At 41.0% G+C, this 17505-nt stretch overlaps 1 protein-coding gene across 12 annotated transcripts in view; it reads left to right on the forward strand.

Moving 5' to 3' along the window:
- USP13 (ubiquitin specific peptidase 13) overlaps positions 1-17505 on the forward strand; it is a 130788-nt gene that overhangs the window by 80938 nt on the left and 32345 nt on the right. For all 12 annotated transcript variants that reach the window (XM_086395315.1, XM_086395366.1, XM_086395271.1 and 9 more), the window contains 6 exons: positions 629-782; positions 2705-2879; positions 8500-8588; positions 10981-11103; positions 12460-12486; positions 16016-16159. In XM_086395315.1, the coding sequence (XP_086251441.1) occupies positions 629-782; positions 2705-2879; positions 8500-8588; positions 10981-11103; positions 12460-12486; positions 16016-16159 (712 nt within the window). The remainder of the gene's footprint in view (positions 1-628; positions 783-2704; positions 2880-8499; positions 8589-10980; positions 11104-12459; positions 12487-16015; positions 16160-17505) is intronic.

Raw genomic sequence — 17505 nt, forward strand, 5'->3', positions numbered from 1 at the left:
CATGTGCTGTATAATAGGTCCTTGTTGGTTACCCATTTTAAGTATAGCAGTGTGTACATGTCCATCTCAAACAACCTGACTATACGTGGCTTAATTTTTCCGGTGCAGCCCTTGATTTTTTTTCCCTCCTTTCTCTTTACTTGGCCTTTCATATCTCCTTTCTTCTAATTCTGTCTAGGTCAGTCCCTCTGCCATGACTTTTGATGGCTGCATACTATTTATTTACATGATGAACTATAATTTGTTTAACCAATCTCCCATTTTTGGACTTTAGGTAACTACCAGTCTTTTGCTTTAAAGTACTCTGAACTGGTATGCCCAGAGGGAATGTTTAGTAACATCAGATCTTTTCACCAGATTTATATTTGATTCTGTACTAATTTTTATACATGGGTGGCTCCGACAGTAAAGAATCTGCCTACAATGCAGGAGACCCAGATTCGATCCCTGGGTCAGGAAGATCCCCTGGAGAAGGGAATGGCAGCCCATTCCAGTATTCTTCCCATGGACAGAGGAGCCTGGCGGAATACAGTCCATCACAAAGAGTTGGACATGACTAAAACGACATAGCATGCGTGTCCCATGAAAGTAATATAAGCTTACCGACTTGATATAATCTCATTTTCAGAGGAACCGCATTGGCTCAGAAAACCCAAGTGATGTTTTTCGGTTTTTGGTGGAAGAGCGGATTCAGTGCTGTCAGACCCGAAAAGTCCGCTACACGGAGAGGGTGGACTACCTGATGCAGTTACCTGTGGCCATGGAGGCGGCAACCAACAAAGGTAGTGTTCCAGAGCGGGAGGTGAACAGAGTGCTTCTTCACACGTGAAGACCCTCGAGTAAGAGCTGGTGCAGTTTAGTTACTGCAGAGCTGTGTCTGGAGTAGGCCTGGAAGGGGTCTGCTCTGCATGTCTCTTCTCATCCATACTTCAGTCCCCATGTAGCTTTCTTTGAGATTTTCATGGAGCCGGTTATGGAGGAAACCTACTTCAGTGCCTATAAGTTTCAACAACAGGTTGGTTTAGAGTCAGTTTAATTTGGAGGAAATTATTTGTAATTTAACATTATCACTTACAAGTTGTGCTGTAAAGTCTGAGGGAAGTGGTCAGAACTACCTTTTTTGATGTGAGCCATCAAAGAATCCATCTTTGGCATCTGAACAAAGTGCCTGTTGTGGGTGATAAAGTGTGGCCGGGCCCTTTGTCAGGCTCCCCTTAGAAAGGTCTCTGGACCTTGGAAGCAGGAAGAAGGCAGATACCCAGGTGGAGGGGGTGATGCTCAGGGGAAATTTCCTTCAATAAGTCTGATCTGCTTCTTCAGACAAAATAGATGAATGATATTTCTTAGAACTAACATCTTAGAAGCAAAAAAAGGAGAAATATCTGCTCAATTGCTTATCTCCTGTGAACTGGTCATTTTTGTAAAGTTCAAACACTCCTTGGGTGGCTTTTTTATACTCTTTTTGCAGGGGTGGTGGGTAGTCACTTTATTGTGTTAATTGGAAAATGATTTTAAGATGAAAAAATTTCCATTTTCTATAAACTTCTACAGCTTTTCACTAGTTTTTAAATTCTTATTCATTACACAAAGTAGAAATGGGGTGGGGATCTGTGGTTTGTTTCCTTTTTAGCATGAGGCCTAATTGCTTTCTCTTGCCTACCTTGGTGGATGCTGGCTAACATATTCTACTCAGTTCTGTGATCCTCTCTAAACTCACTGTTTATAATTTATGAGTGGTAGCTATTTTTTGTTGTTGTTGTTGTTCAGAAAGGAGATTTGTAATTTAGTGTCAGGAAATTGATAGCTGGAAACACGTAATGCTAGCATCCTAGACAGAAGTCCATCCTAAACTGCTGGTGGACTGGGAAATGAACTGTAAGAGCATATCCAGATGTGTTTAAGAAACCACAAAGATACATCAGTGGCATCTAAAAACTGATAAATCAGAAGTGATTTTTTGTAACACAGAAGGAATTCCTGGAAAGGTCCATTTGAAATACATAGAATTTTGACTTATAGATGGTTTCCAAGAGTAGATCCGCTGACTCCTGGGAAGCTCACAGGGTACTCACTTTTTTCCCCTGGGTGTTCAGTCATTTGAGCAGGGATAGTGTAGAAAGCCTTCTGGGTTGGCTGCTCTGCTTTCTGCAGTGTCAGGTCACCCCACATGAAGTTGTCTGGGTGGTGCTGGGTAGGATTGCAGGTCTGGTGCCTTGGGTAACTGTGTTCCTTATAGTTCATCCTGCTCTTTGGCCTGCACTCTCTGTGACCTCTCATCATGGTCAAGGGCCAGGAAGAGCTGAGCCCTCGGATTTCTCTGCATGAAATTCTCTGGTGTGGAGACTTTGTGATTAGAGGGTGGTTTGGGGTCAAACCAGTCTTGACCTCTGGATAAATGGAAGCCCAGGTTCATGCATCACTTACAGCACATGTGTAGTCTGAACCTCTCATCTGGACCGTAATTCACAGTTCCCTCCTGTCAGCCTCAAAGAGGAACAGGCAAAAAATGAACGGCTTGATGCAGCCTGGCATTGCCACTCTAAACACACTTTCAGCAGGCTCCTCTGGCTCTGTGGAGGGCAGCAAGTAAGCAGTCCTACCCCCAGCCCAGAAGGCTTCAGGGAAGGCTGTTCATTGTTCAAGGGGCTCTTTCCTTTCAAGAAAATAAATGACTGCAAAGTCATTTGTTTGCTCTTCTACCCAGATGAACTGATCGCCTATGAACTAACGAGAAGGGAAGCAGAATCAAACAGAAGACCCCTTCCCGAGTTGGTTCGTGCCAAGATACCATTCAGTGCCTGCCTGCAGGCCTTTTCTGAACCAGAAAATGTTGATGATTTCTGGAGCAGCGCCCTGCAAGCAAAGTCTGCGGGTGTGAAGTAAGTGTGTATGTGTGTGTGCCTGTGGGTGGCAGTAGGATGAGAAGGGGGCCTTGAGAGGTAGGGGGCAGTCGGGAAGGGCGAGGGGTGCCACTCTACAGGTCTGTGCATGCTTGCTCACATGTGGCCAGATGGGATTATGATTTACACAACCCTAGTTCTCACAGACCTTGCTTGTATGAGGCCTATCTAGTGAAACAGGCTTGTTGTGATCTGTATCATGTATAAGGGAGAGAATGCCTTTTTTTCTTTTTTTTTTTTAACTGAGCAGGTATAGCCAAGAACTCTTATGCCCCATGGCAAGATGATATTAATGAAGAAATTCGAAAACTGCTTATGACAGTCTTCAGTATTTAAACTCCACTGTGATAGATTCTGATTCCACAATTAAGATTTGACTTAGAACTTGGTGACTCTGTTCCTGCCTGGAGACTAGGGGTCTCAGGGCATCTCAAAGGGGACCTCAGGGCTCCTGGGCTTTGTTCCAACGAGCTGCTCAGACATGGTCAGGAGATGTTCTGTTTCTATATTGTGATCCTTCTTGTCAGGTCCATACATTTTTTTTTTTTCTCCACTTGACGCCTTAGTTGATTTTATACAGTCAAGTCCTTGCCTGTGTACTTCATGCAGTTGGAGAAAGAACTTACAATGGCAGAAAAAGAGGGGAGGTCTAAAAGTCTCTGGAACTCATTCTTTTTAGATATTCTTCAGCCTTTTTTTTCTGGGCTCAGCCTGAGCTCTAGATGACATGAAAGGCAGGGAAGGATGGATGAGCTACTGCTGACTGACTTTTTTTTTTATCGCAACTACGAGTAGCAGTCAAACCTGAATCGCTTATTCTCTGAAACAGTCATCCCTCAGGATTCCCCTGTTTCAGATGATTGACTTCATGTGTTAAGAACGGGAAAACAAAAAGAATGTTTCAAAAGCTTTAAAGAAAAAGCCACATTTCTTAACAATAATTTCTTTTAAAAAGTTTCTTCATATCCAGAGAGGAATTACAATAGTTCAGTTATCAGTTATCCATTGTGGAGTAAATTTTCATCCGAGGATTGCTCAGTTTTGGGAAGTGTGTATGTGTATGTATGTATGTGCATGTGTGTGTATGGCCTTGCAGATAAGAGTTGGTGAGCTGGCATGTTAAATGTTCGTCATTCACTTCATTACAACTTGGGCACATCTTTGAGCAGTTAGAAAACTACACGTTTTATTAGTGGTGAAAGCAGTTTTTTTTCTCTCAACTTTATTGAAGTATAATTCACATAACGTTGTGTGAGTTTAAGATGTACTGTGTGATTTTTTTTTTAACTTTTTTTCTTTTTTTCTTATTGACAGTAAGCTGAAGATTCCACAAACATTTATCCTTTTCTCTTTGCACTTTAATTCTGACTCTGTATGGGAGGTGGAAGTGATCAGAAGCCTGGCGGCCTAGAAAGTCCCCAGCATCAGGTGTGAGTTGCAGAAAGGTCTTCACTGGCTGGTCTGCCTGGTCCCCCTTTTCTGCTCTTCAGAGTCTTACAAGTACAGGGTATGACCTACTCTAGGCCTGTGGGGAGGCATCTTCTCATCAGTAGGAAAAGGAGCATCTTTGACGTGGAGCTGGGAAGCGTTAGCCTTCCACAGAGACAATCTCTTACCCTTGGGCTGGTGGTCAGGAGATCTGGATTCTTCTCCTGTGTTCACTTCCCGACTTGTGCTCTAACCTGGGGCAAAATCAGCAACCAGTTCCTTCTGAGTGGAGGAATGATGGTTGCTTACCCACAAAATATTTAGTTGTAGGCAGAGGGGTTTCTACCTTCTCTAACCCTTAACAGTAGCTATTGAACATGTTTCTTCGTTTTCTCTTTTACATGCACACGTGTATATGTATGTTTACATATGTCTTTGGTTTAACACATATGAAAGTTATTATTGGATGTATCACAATTGTTGGTAATTGAAAACTGGTCTTGTGGGAAAGGAAAAAGCAGTGTTCTAGGGTGATAAAGCAACTACCATTATGGCACATTTATCAATATTATTCTGTTATATGCTAAATGCATCCCATCAAATATTGCTTAATCTCCTTAGTACTGCTGTGACACAGACACTTTAGTCTCCCCATTTTACAGATGAGGAAATAAAAGAAGTGTTAATAATGGCCACTAAGTGACAGACTTGGAATTCATTCATTTGAAGTTTAAACTCTTAATCCTTGTGTTGTATACTGCCCCATATTCCTTTCCTGCTTGCTTATGCTTGTATCTTTATAATCCTTATAGTGTTGTTTATTCTTTATTATACCTTATGTTTCAAATAATAGTTCTGGGGGAACTAGTTCAGTGAATTCCTAAAATATATTTTTTTCTTTCTGTTATTTCCAGCAATATAGACATGATCTCTTTATTATGTTACTTTGGGGCCTTAAATTTTTCTTGTGTTAGACCCAGAGCCCAAAAGGCCAGGAAGAGACAAAAGATGTCCTCTTGGTAGATCTTGGGTCAGTATGGACCAGACATAAAGCTCCTTCCCTTTTTGGTCCTGAACAGACAGTGACTGGGAAGAATATGTGTTTGGAAATTTTATTCACGCAGCAAATATTATTGCTCACCTAGTGTATCAGAGTCGGACACGACTGAAGCGACTTAGCAGCAGCAGCAGTGTATCTTGGGCAATGAACTGAACGAGATGAAGCCCTCCCCTCAGGGAGCTCACAGATTAAAGGTTGATAGGGACAGATTTCGTTTTAACCTTATCATTCATGAACAGAAAGGAATGGTATGGGGTTCAGAGCATGGGCTTTAGGTGGACTGGCAGCATTTGAATCCTCAGTGTAGAACTTACTGGTATGTGACCTTGGCCAAGTGACCTCACCTCCATAAACTTCAGTTTCCTTATATGTAAACTGGGGATAGTAATAGAACTTTATAGGGTTGAGGTGAGGATCAAGCATAAAATGCTTTGCATAGTGCCTGGTGGAGTAAATATACACTGTAACTGTTATTACATTACTTTTATCTTTTTTTACCTTGGATTATACAGTTTGTGTTGATTAATTATGTTTTTAATTATGATTTGGTTAATTATGTGGTTGATTAACTATGTTTTCAATGTATTTAATGGAAATGATAGAATTTTTTTAGTCACCAGGTTTTCAATAGTGTTAATAAATTCAGGGAGACAGACAGTTTATATATCAATATATTTTTCTTAATAAGGTTTTCATAATGTTTTTGCCTGAATTTGTAACCAGTGAACAATCGATGCGTATTAAATAAGGTAATGAGTTGTTGATAGAGAATGCTGTCAGTCACTGTTCTAAGCTCTTTGGTCTAACTCAGTTCCTATAGCAGTTCTTTGGGGTGAATTTACTCAGTGTCTGTCTAGACCTTTTTGAATAATTTATATTTCAGTGGACTTTATTAAGTATATAACTTTTCAAGAAAAATTTTAATTCCAGGAATTAATTTTAGGAATAGAAGAGTAACTGGTGCATAATTTATAACCTTACTAGATTTAACAACAAACTTGATGTCCCAAACCTGCAATTAATGAATGCCAAGTGTTAGTATTGAGGTTGACTTGAACATATTTATATTAAGCAGTTACTGAATGTGTGATTCAAGTTGAGACCCTATATACAAAAGTTAATAAGGAATGTTTAACCAACAGGAAAAATACAATGTGGGCATCATCTAACCTGCTTTCTGGTACTCTTAAGTTGGTAGCTACCCACCACAAAGTGATGCATTAAATTATCAGCCTTGAGTTCCCTCTACTGCCTCCCACTCCATGGTACATTACCAGCTGATTCCTCACCCAGATACTGATCACAGAGCAACTTCAGGAATCTTTGGGATCCTGAACCACAGTCTGGAAATCATTGATGACTTTTGGTTGACTTCATTGTTATATATTTTCCAGATTTTAAATTTATGTGGTTAGAGGATGGGGTCAGAGAGGTGACACTTTTATAGTCGTTGAAAATATCAGATGGCGTTTCTTGGTTTTTGGTGAAATTGAGGACTTGGCTATATTTAAGAATGATATTAATACTGCTTCTCAGAAGTTAGGAAAACCTAATTAGAGATAATATATAATTTCTGGAGAGTGAGCTAGGCTAATAGATCAGTTCCTTGGGATAGTTAAGCTCTTGTTTTTTGAGAAACTCCTTCATTGCCTGTACCCTTCTACCTTCCTTGTGATGGGGAATTTGAGATCCAGAGTGGTTAAGTAACCTGCTTGGGGCAAAATACAGGTCAGTGACAAACCAGCTTAGTGTCCTTGGTTCTGTGGATTCTAGCTCTTGCATGACAAGATCATCATGCTAACTCCTTGGCTGCACACAGCACATTCTGGTGTGCCAGGTGGTTTCATGGCACTGCATGACCATCGCACAGCCCTGGCAGGCAGATGTTCCTAATAAACCCATTTTGTAAATAGGAAGCCTCAAGGAGGGTTAGATTTGGAGTGAATTAAGTAGCATCCAGGTCTTCTGACACTTTTTGGACAGTTCTCTGCCCCTGAACTGTGGCTTTTCTTCTACACTAGGGGGCAGTGGTGCATTTGTATTTGATTTCTGAGTTCTCGGAAGATGCATTCCACATAGATTTGAAAAGTGGTTTGTAGGAAACATGTCCTAGAATCTTTTATTTTAAAAGATCTGTTTAAAAGATCTATCGTATCTGTTTAAATCTAAGTTTTTTTCTATATACCTTACTGTACTCAGATTGACATTTGAGTAGAAATGGTTTTTATAAACAAGATAATAAATGTGGAGAGAATGAGCTGAAACCAGGGCATGTATTTGATGTATTAGTTGAATAGTTTGGCATAAAACCATCAAAGGCAAGTCCAGGCAATTCAGCATTCATGAAAGTTTGAAAGGGAACTTAGACATTAACCATATATATTAATTTTTAAAATTGAAGGCCCAGATTTAGATATTTTAGATACCTCATAGTACACACACACACACACACACACACACACTCACACACTCACACACACACTCACCCACCCACACCCCCCCCTTTAAGATCCATCTGGCCATAGATTTTAGGTGCGGTAGTATTTTAATGAGGCCCTGGCATTTCCAGTAGTCAGCCTCAACCAAAGTTCCGATATAACCTCCTGATGCCAACTCTGTGCTACAAGATAGAGACTTGTGGTCAGAGCAGATTGGGGGTGTGTCAGGATTGCTCAGGGAGCTTTTTCAAACTTCATATATAAACACAATGCGAAGTGCCCCTATGCATTTGCAAATATGTGTGACACTACCAAGGGTTTTAGAAAAACACAAACGTTGATAGTTGAAAACCACTTTTCAGAAATACAAAATGCCATAGCAAAGTAAAAGTAGTAATTTTGCAGGGTGTCCAAAATCATCTTTGGGGACAACCTTGTCCTGTGTTAAACACTGGCCTCTCGTGGAAAGGCCAGGATGAGTGGTGAGGTGGTATGTGTGTGTGTCCACTCCTGTGTGTGTGTGTCTGCTCACGTGTGCGTGTGTGTCCTTCCTCTTCACTGCAGGCCCTGGGACTGCTTGGGGGTGCCTCAGACACAGCTTATGATGCTTCATGAACTGTATCCTTAATTCTTGTTGCCTGTTTCATTGATCTAATCCCCTTGTGTTTCCCAGAACATCTCGCTTTGCCTCATTCCCTGAATACTTGGTAGTGCAGATAAAGAAGTTCACTTTTGGTCTTGACTGGGTTCCCAAAAAATTTGGTAGGTATCTTTTGCATGCTTTTGCTTAAAATGTCAAATTAGCTGTTTAAAAAACAGGGCATGTGAAAGAGCCCATGAGGTTGGCTGCCAGAAACGGTCTCATTTCATTCTTTTCCCATGATTCCCACCTTTCTCTTTTGAAAGACATGATAAGCACTGGTGGTAGTAAAAAAAAAAATAAACAAACACAAATTGCCACTTGCTTGCCACCTCTCTAATAATGGGTTCTGAAATGGCCAGAATCTAAGAGTGAAAACAGGAGCCTCATAATTTCAAATCATGCCTCCCAAACTGTAATGTGATCTTGGTAAAATGCAGGTGCTGATTCAGCAGGTCTGGGGTGGGGCCAGGGCTCTATATTCTAGCATGTGCCCAGGTGATGCTGATGCTGCTAGTGCTGCTGTTCCAAAAGCCATGCTTGGAGGTGCTAGTAACTGAAGATGTATCTTTCCTTAGCATCTTTCCTCGACCTCTAAAGCAGGCGGGTATGGCTAATGACATTTGTTTAAATCATATGAATTTTATTAGTAATAACATGAGTACAGTCAGTTGTATTAAAAAGAAAAGGGGATGTGACTTTGGCCAAATTGGGCTTCTTTCTAATCTTAAAGGCCCTTGACAACTGTTTATCCTTCCAGACAATGAGTAAGAACATTTTCTCTACCATCTCAATCAGATATGAATGTGTTCCTAGGCTGTCCTCAGGGCCGTGGAAGTCCATACAGTTTTAACCTCTGATTTTTCAAGCAAGGACCTCAGACTGCTTGCCAGTCTTTTAGTGTCTATGTTTTTGAGCACTTAAAAAACAAGAGTTAGTCCTAGGTTGGTTAATTAAGAACTCATCTGCTCCTCTGAAGGGGATAAGTCAAAAGAATGTAAAATCTGCGGGAATGATTTCCCAGAAACCTCTGGCACCAGCAGTTAGCATAGCACTGATCTCCACGTGGCTTTATGCAGCCCGTGAACCCGCAGCTCATTCCTCTTTTCCTGGTAGAATAATTTTGTGGGCAGGGAGGAGGGCCGAGGGCAGGTTGCTCATCACTCAGCCTCTCCTCCTTGGACCCAAGATGCATCCCAGAGAGAAAACTGACTTCTAAAGGCTTTGAACTGCTTTGGAAACAGTTTTATTTTCTTTGTCCTTGGAATTTTGGTAAAGGATGCCAAATTCAGATCAGATTTCATAGTCTTGCTGAATTTAAAGCAGCCCCAAAGCTTTCTGTAATGAACCTGAAATTTTCTGTTGAGGAACAGTTGTTTTGATTTTGTTGGTCAGACATTGTGTTTGATTTTGCTATTTGCTGAGATTTAAATTTTTTTTTTAAACTAAGCCTTTTCTTTGGGTGGTTGTTTTAAAGCAGGACTTAAACACCTAACATTGTAGCTGGTTTTGGGGATGGTGTTTTCAGATTCTGTTTGCTAGCCTGAGAGACACATCCTGCACCAATTTGAACCCATTTTCCATTATTACCATATCTGACTGTGTGCAGTACGAATTCGCAACAGGCTGTTAGACTCATACATACATTTTGTATTTGAATAAGTCAACATAATGACAACTGAGCTGAGAAGTTAAAAAAAGTATGCCTCAAGATGAATACACTTGAAGTTCAATTAATTTCTTTAAAGCTTCAGTTTTTATTACCTTCGGTAGAATAATCACAGTACCCATGGGGATCAGAGAAAAGGCATAAACTATGGGTTGCCAACACAAATGCCTAATGAGGACAGCGTGATAATGTAAGTGACAGAAGTAGGCTGGTATGAGAAACACACAGCTATAGCTGTCTTGTCCTTTCTTGAGTATTCCCATTTTGGATGAAGACGTGGATCAGGAAAACATTTCCCTATCATAAGAATCAGAATAGCACACATGTGATGCTCAGGATCATGGGGGCAGGAGGGAGTGGTGAGGTCTGTGGTAGACAGACATGGAGGGCACATTACCTTGGAGTGAAAGCTGAGAATCGGCCCCAGGCAGATGTTATCACATGAGCCTCTGTTACAGCTTTTTGTTTTTGTTTTTTCAAAATGAATTGGAAGTCTGGAGTTTTGAATTGAAATTTCTGAATTAAAAATTGGAATTTGTTGCCAACATTTTAAAAACATCCAACAGAAAGTGTCTACAGATGTTGTATGGGCTCCCGGTTTTCGACCTCTGGCTTCCCTCATTTCTTGTTGTTCAGTGTGAAATCCTGCATCTGTGTTTCCCCCGGTTCTACATTAAACTCTAATCAGTCTTAGTCAGTTTTCTGGTCCCGTGACTTACTCTCAGGAACTATAACACATCCCTTGTCTCTGCCTAGACATGTGTGCATAGTTAGTGGTGCTAGATTGAGGAGGTGATTGTGGTTATTTGGAGAGTCCAGTGAGTATAATCTCTCTCATTTTGCAGATGTTTCTGTTGATATGCCAGACCTACTTGATATCAACCATCTCCGAGCCAGGGGGTTGCAGCCAGGAGAGGAGGAACTTCCAGACATCAGCCCCCCCATAGTGATTCCTGATGACTCTAAAGGTACCGTCTTCTGCCAGGAGGACCTTCTCGATGCCTTCCCGCTCCTTTACTGGAATAGTCCCTTTTCCTCCCCCACTCTGTTGTCCCGTGGTGCTTTCCTGTGTTGTAACCCACCATAGACATACAGAATTGAAGCCTGGCTGCAAACCTTGAGCTTAAAATATTAATAGTCACAGGAAGAGGCACAGCCCCAACATGAGTGAACCAAATGGACCCATGGAAATCACAAGCAGCAGAGGGCAGCAGATCTCCAGGAAGGTTTTGGGTTCCCTTGCCTCTGGCTTTGCCTCCCTCCTCCCTTCTCTGATAAGCCTATGGGGAAGAGGAGTGTGTTTTCAGTGGGCTCTCAGTCTAGGGGAGCTGTGTCCTTCTTGGAGTATCTTTGGAGAACCAAAAAGGGAAATTGAACAGTGTGTGTTGGTTTTAAAAATCTTGCCCACGTCTCACCTCCCCAGCTTCATTACTGCTTCATAGCAAGAGAACAGTTTGAGCTTCTCTTACTCTCTGTGAACCTTGAAGTGGTCCTTGTGAAGAGTACTTTTTAAGAGAAAAGTACATGTGAAAAATCATTGCCTTTGTGAGTCCAAGAACAGCATGGAGAGATCTTGGCTTTATTATTAGTTCAGTTATTCTGGTGAAATCAGTTTCTTTCTGGCTTTATTAGCCCACGTGTTTGCTGTTTGCCTTCCTAGTGAGTTAATTAGGTACATTAGCTAATAGTGCCAGAGTGCTTAGGGCACCTGCCCCACAGGATGTCTGTGAGCTGAGCAGTGACCATTATTGGTGACCCTGTTGGGGTATAAAGTGAATCCAGGAGGAGCAAGAGAGGAGTCAAGATTGGCACCTGTGTTACATTATTCTCTAACGCTAAGTCCAATGCTAAATTGCAGAGGGTGGAGAGCAGGGAAGGGGTCTGTAGGTGGGGTGGTCCAGGCTATGTGGTATAGGTGGTTCATTAAAGGAATTCCAAAAAGATCAGTCCTCAGAGTGTCAGAGAACTGCAAGATGGTTTATTACCATCGCTCCTGCTTTTTCTGACGTTCATAACAGAGTTCTTGGATTGTAATTATATGGAGTTCTCAGAAGTACAGGGAAGGAAATTATTTAGTTCTTTAAGATGATCAGCAGAGCATCATGTTTTATCTGCTCTAAATGCCTGAAACTGGGTATTCTCCCTCCTTCCTGGAATGACTTTATGTCAGGTTGACTGGTCTGCGTGGAGGACCAGGGGGCTGACAACAGTGTGGGGTGTTAATGGGTGGGGGTGAGGGAGTGCTCCGGGTTAACTCTTTTTCTTTCTCTAGAACTCTTTGCCATGGTTGGGTCTCACTTCCTGCCCTCTCCTTTGATTTCCAGATCGCCTGATGACCCAATTGATAGACCGTATGTATCTTTTATGTTTTTTCTCAGTGTCCTACCATTGTTACTGGTCTAAGCGCATTTAGCTGTGGGGGTTCAGTAAAGTGCGTGTTCTGTACATGTGTATGTGCAGCTTTTCCTGGGTGGGAACAAACCTTGGTCTGCAAGTTGAGATCACAACAAATCTAAACCAGTAATGTGGTGAATAGATGGCCCTGTGTTTTAGGAGAGAGAACTTCAGCGTGAGAGCCAGCCAGCCCTGAGTCGGAATCTTGGCTTTGCCATTTGTGGCTGTGTGACCTAGAATCATGGACTTCTCTGAGCCTCAGTTTCCTCATATGTGAATGGGGGATACTGATGCCATTTCTTCCCTCCCTGGCCACATGAGTAGGTCTCTTGCTGCACTGATAGCACAGGGACCTGTCACTTTGTCCACTCCTTCAGGACACATAATGAAGATACACGGTTGACAGGACATGGTAGTATTAATTAATACTCTTAAGAGTGTCAGTGTCATTGGATTGTTTGTTAATTTTGTAGTCATTTAGTTCCTTAATCCCGGAGAAGGCAATGACACCCCACTCCACTACTCTTGCCTGGAAAATCCCACGGACATGACTGAGCGACTTCACTTTCACTTTTCACTTTCATGCACTGGAGAAGGAAATGGCAACCCACTCCAGTGTTCTTGCCTGGAGAATCCCAGGGACGGCAGAGCCCGGTAGGCTGCCGTCTATGGGGTCGCACAGAGTCGGACACGACTGAAGTGACTTAGCAGCAGCAGCAGCAGTTCCTTAATCCTGGGTGAGTTGATACTTTTGATTTTCAAAAGAACATGAAAAAAAGCAAACTATTTTATAGTCAATATTTAGATATTAGGAGGAAGAAGGAGTATGTAATAACACAAAATACTCTGAATTTTGTTGTCTACAAAGCCTTGCTGGAGACATTATTGTTAATTTAGAAGTTCAGGTGTTTTACTTTGCCAAAAAAACACTTTATGTGATTGATCACGTGACTTAGACCTCCATGCTTGCCTTCTTGGGTCAATTTTGATTTGCTGGTTGCTGGAAGAGGCTGTTAGGGGCAGCGAGGGTCATGGGCAAACCATTGCCTCTGCAAATAATCTGATTGTAATGATAACCGTATTTTTGAATGGTTACCGTGAGTCATTGTTGAGTTTATGACTCCATAAATTCTTTTAACCGTGTATAAATGTACTATTATAATAATACAAAGGCCAGCTTCTTATTTGATTGTCACAGTAAGATGGGCAGAGCAGGTGACCTTTATACAGAGGATAAAAGTGATACCCAGGAAAGTTCAGAGACCTGAGAGCTGGGACCAGAGCCAGGGCTAGGCGTCAGGCATGCTGTCCTGTCACTTGACCTTGTCTGGAGTGTGAGGAGTTTGCCGGCTGTCCCAGCCCTGCAAAGAGCCAGTCTCCAGGATCTCGCCCCAGGGGAGGTGAAGGGTGGCTGGAGCTGTATCAGAGGAGTCTGACTGACTGTGAGCAGTTCAGCTCACAGTCAGCAGTTTTCCATTTTCCTCCTGATCTAAGCCTGCTGTATTCACCAGGAGAAAACAACATTATCTGGGATTAATTTACATTTATTTCTCACACATTTAAAAGGAGTAACTTTGATTATATTCTTACTATAAATGAAAAGATGTATAGAAATTACATATTAGTGATGAGTCATCTCTGGTTTCATCACCCATCTATAACCAGTATTAACATTTGGCATCTGTCCTTCTGCTATTCTTTACCTATGCCTGGTTCTACTCTATTTTCCCCAAAATGGAATTAGACATTTTCAATTTAATATGCTGTAACGTGCATGCATACACTTATTAAGCTGCATTACTTAACTGCATTCTAGAGAACAGAGTCTTTCACAAGGTGTTGAAAAGTATTCTCTGAAAGAATTTCATAGTTTCTGCCCAGAGGAATCCTTTTTTTAATTACTAAAATTTTAAAATGTTTAAAAAATTTTATTTGAAGTATCATTGATTTACAATGTCATATGAGTTCAGGTATATAGCACAGTGATTCAGTTATACATACGTATGTCTATTTTTTTATATCGAGTATAGTTCCCTTTCCTATACAGTAGGTCCTTGTTGGTTATCTATTGTGTATACTGTAGTATGAACATGTCAGTCCAAACCTACTGCAGGAGTCTTTATTACAGGACTTTAGAATTTTCACTACCTTAATACACACTGTGAATTTCTGGGGAGAACAGAGAACGTAGGTTTAAAAAACTTATTTGACCACAGGAGCCCTTTGTCTTGTGGTTCGTTAATTTTGTGGTTCATCTCTCTTAGAACACTAGGATTCTCTAGAACACAATTGAGGAATCACTGTTGTCCTATATCACTGTTTTCTTAAAATTTTATCTTGATAGCATGTTCCGTGTATCCTCATTGTGAGACAGAACTTTGGTAAATACATTTTCAGGATAATTTTTGTAGAACAGATATTTCTGTTCCTCAGTTCTACTGATTGCTGCCTCTGGCAGAGTTTTCAGTAGATTATAGACCTCAGGGCATGGAAAACAAAAGGGGGATATTTTGTGCTCCAGTTCCCTCTCAGCCTTTGGTGTAATTTGAGAGCCTCGTGTGGGTGGTATGTGCATACACACATGGACATACATACACACCCATGTACAAGTATGTGTATGAATGAATATACATACAAACCTATAGACATGTGTATGTATAGGTGTGTGTTTACACATCTCTCTACCCATGGTTTAGTCATGAAGTCGTGTCCGACTCTTGCGACCCCATGGCCACGAGGCTCCTCTGTCCATAGGATTTTCCAGGCAGGAATACTGGAGTGGGTTGCCATTTCCTTCTCTAGGGCATCTTCCTGACCCAGGGATTGAACACAGGTCTCCTGCATCGCAGGCAGATTCTTTCCCGTCTATGCCTCCAGGGAAGCCCTCTCTACCCGTATCTTTATATTATTGTGAAAAGAAAAGAAAACCTATGTCTAAGCCAAAGTTAGGTTTGTAAAGCAATCTTTTTAAATATCTTAAGTGTATACAGTTAAAAATTTTCCTTCTATCTTAATGTTGGGCTCTCCATTTCTGAGAGTGATTGCATCCTTTGATTGCTGATATATCTAAATACCTGCTATAACTTCCTGTGAGGTTTAAGGAATAAGCTTTTTGGCCTGTAGAGAATGCTTTCTCTTCCAATTTCAGTCCTAAGAGAGGCTGCTGTAGTGGTCTTGAGAGTGATGTAAAAGACTGAAATGGTTCTGGGAATACACTAGATCTCCCCATAGGAAATTAGGGAGTTGTTTTTCAGTGCTTGGATTGTTCAGGTAATTACCATGGTTCCTATTAAGATCAAAGATAAAAACTCAGCTCAAATAGCTTAATATTGGATGGCTTAAAACAAAACACAGTTAAACCACCATCTAAACATTAAACAAAATAGCACCTTCTTTGGGTAGCATGTGGATAAGGGGTGAAAGGAAGCTAAGACAAGAAGAAATAGGGTTGACTTTTTACACCAGACTATCCTGTGTGCTCTGTAGCATCAGATATTGATGAGTCTTCGGTGATGCAGCTGGCTGAGATGGGCTTCCCTCTAGAAGCATGTCGGAAGGCTGTGTATTTTACTGGAAATATGGGAGCCGAGGTGGCCTTCAACTGGATCGTTGTTCACATGGAAGAGCCAGGTAGGTGGTCAGAAAATGGGATGGCTTTGGAGTCTGACATGATTGGGTCTCAGTGATGTTAAGCCTCGGTCCTTCTGTGTTTTCAGGGTGTGTCCCAGAAAATGATTTATCAGCTCATAATCTGCTGCGTGGAGTGGATGGGAGAGGATGGTTATTTTGCCTGTGTAGCAAAGTCACAGTCTTTTCTTTCCTCTTTTAAATAATAGCTTTGTTGAGAGAGAATTCACCCTTTTAAAATGTATAATTCAGTAGCAAAAAAAAAAAAATTGGAAAGATGTGCGATATACTTCTAGCTAAGAAATGATGAGAACTTGAGATAAAAGAATGTGCATGAAGAAATAGAGGTTGTTTAGTTAGCATTAACTTTTATCCACATACCATATAATTCCCTCATTTGAAGTATACATTTCAGTTGTATAAATCTTAATTATGTTGAATTGGTTCATAGTGCTTTTCAGGTCTACTATATCCTTCTACTTTTCTGTCTATTCATTCTATTAATTTTTGAGTTTGATATTGAAACTCCAACTAAAAATCTTAATTTATCTACTTAAAAAATAATTGTAATATATAGTGGAACTATATGTATCTTTGTTCTGTATTTTCCAAGTCTCCTGTAAATGTGTTATACTTTCAGAATTTAAAAAATAAAGAGGAAGAAGATTTTCCCCAGATAAAAAGTGTATATTACAGTGGTTTTTAGTAAATTCACAGAGTTTTGCAACCGTCCAAAAAGAAATTCTGTAGATAATAGAAGTCACTTTCCATTTTCCCTGTTCTTCCCAGCCCCTGGCAATCACTAATCTATGTTCTTTCTGGCTCTGTGGATTTGTCTGTTCTGGATGTTTCATATGAATGGAATCATGCAATGTTTGTTTCTGGTTTCTATCACTTAGCATCATGCTTTCAAGGTTCATTTATGTGTGGCATATATTGGTACTTTATTTCTTTTTATGGTTGAATAATAGTCTGTTGTATGGGCATACTATGTTTTATTTATCCTTTCATCAGTGGATGGATATTTGGGTTTCCACTTTTGGGCTATTATGAATAATGCCGCTATAAACATTTTGTGCAAAGTTTTTTTAGAAATATATTTTAAAAATTCATTTTATTTTTGTGTTCTATGTTTGGCTTCACTTTTCTTTGTTGCTGGGTGTGGGCTTTCTCAAGGTGCAGCGAGCGAGGGCTGCCCTTCATTGTGGTTCACGGGCTTCTCATTGCGGTGGCGTCTCTTTGTGGCTTCATCGTGGCACACAGGCTCAAGTGCAGGAGCTCCAGCAGCTGCAGCACATGGGCTCAGTAGCTGTGGTGCAAGGGCTTAGTTGCTATGAAGCGTGTGGGAT

Source organism: Bos grunniens, chromosome 1 (genome assembly GCF_055505025.1).
Source record: "Bos grunniens cultivar Pamir isolate PY7600 chromosome 1, Bosgru_T2T1.0, whole genome shotgun sequence".
Classification (NCBI taxonomy): Eukaryota; Metazoa; Chordata; class Mammalia; order Artiodactyla; family Bovidae; genus Bos; species Bos grunniens.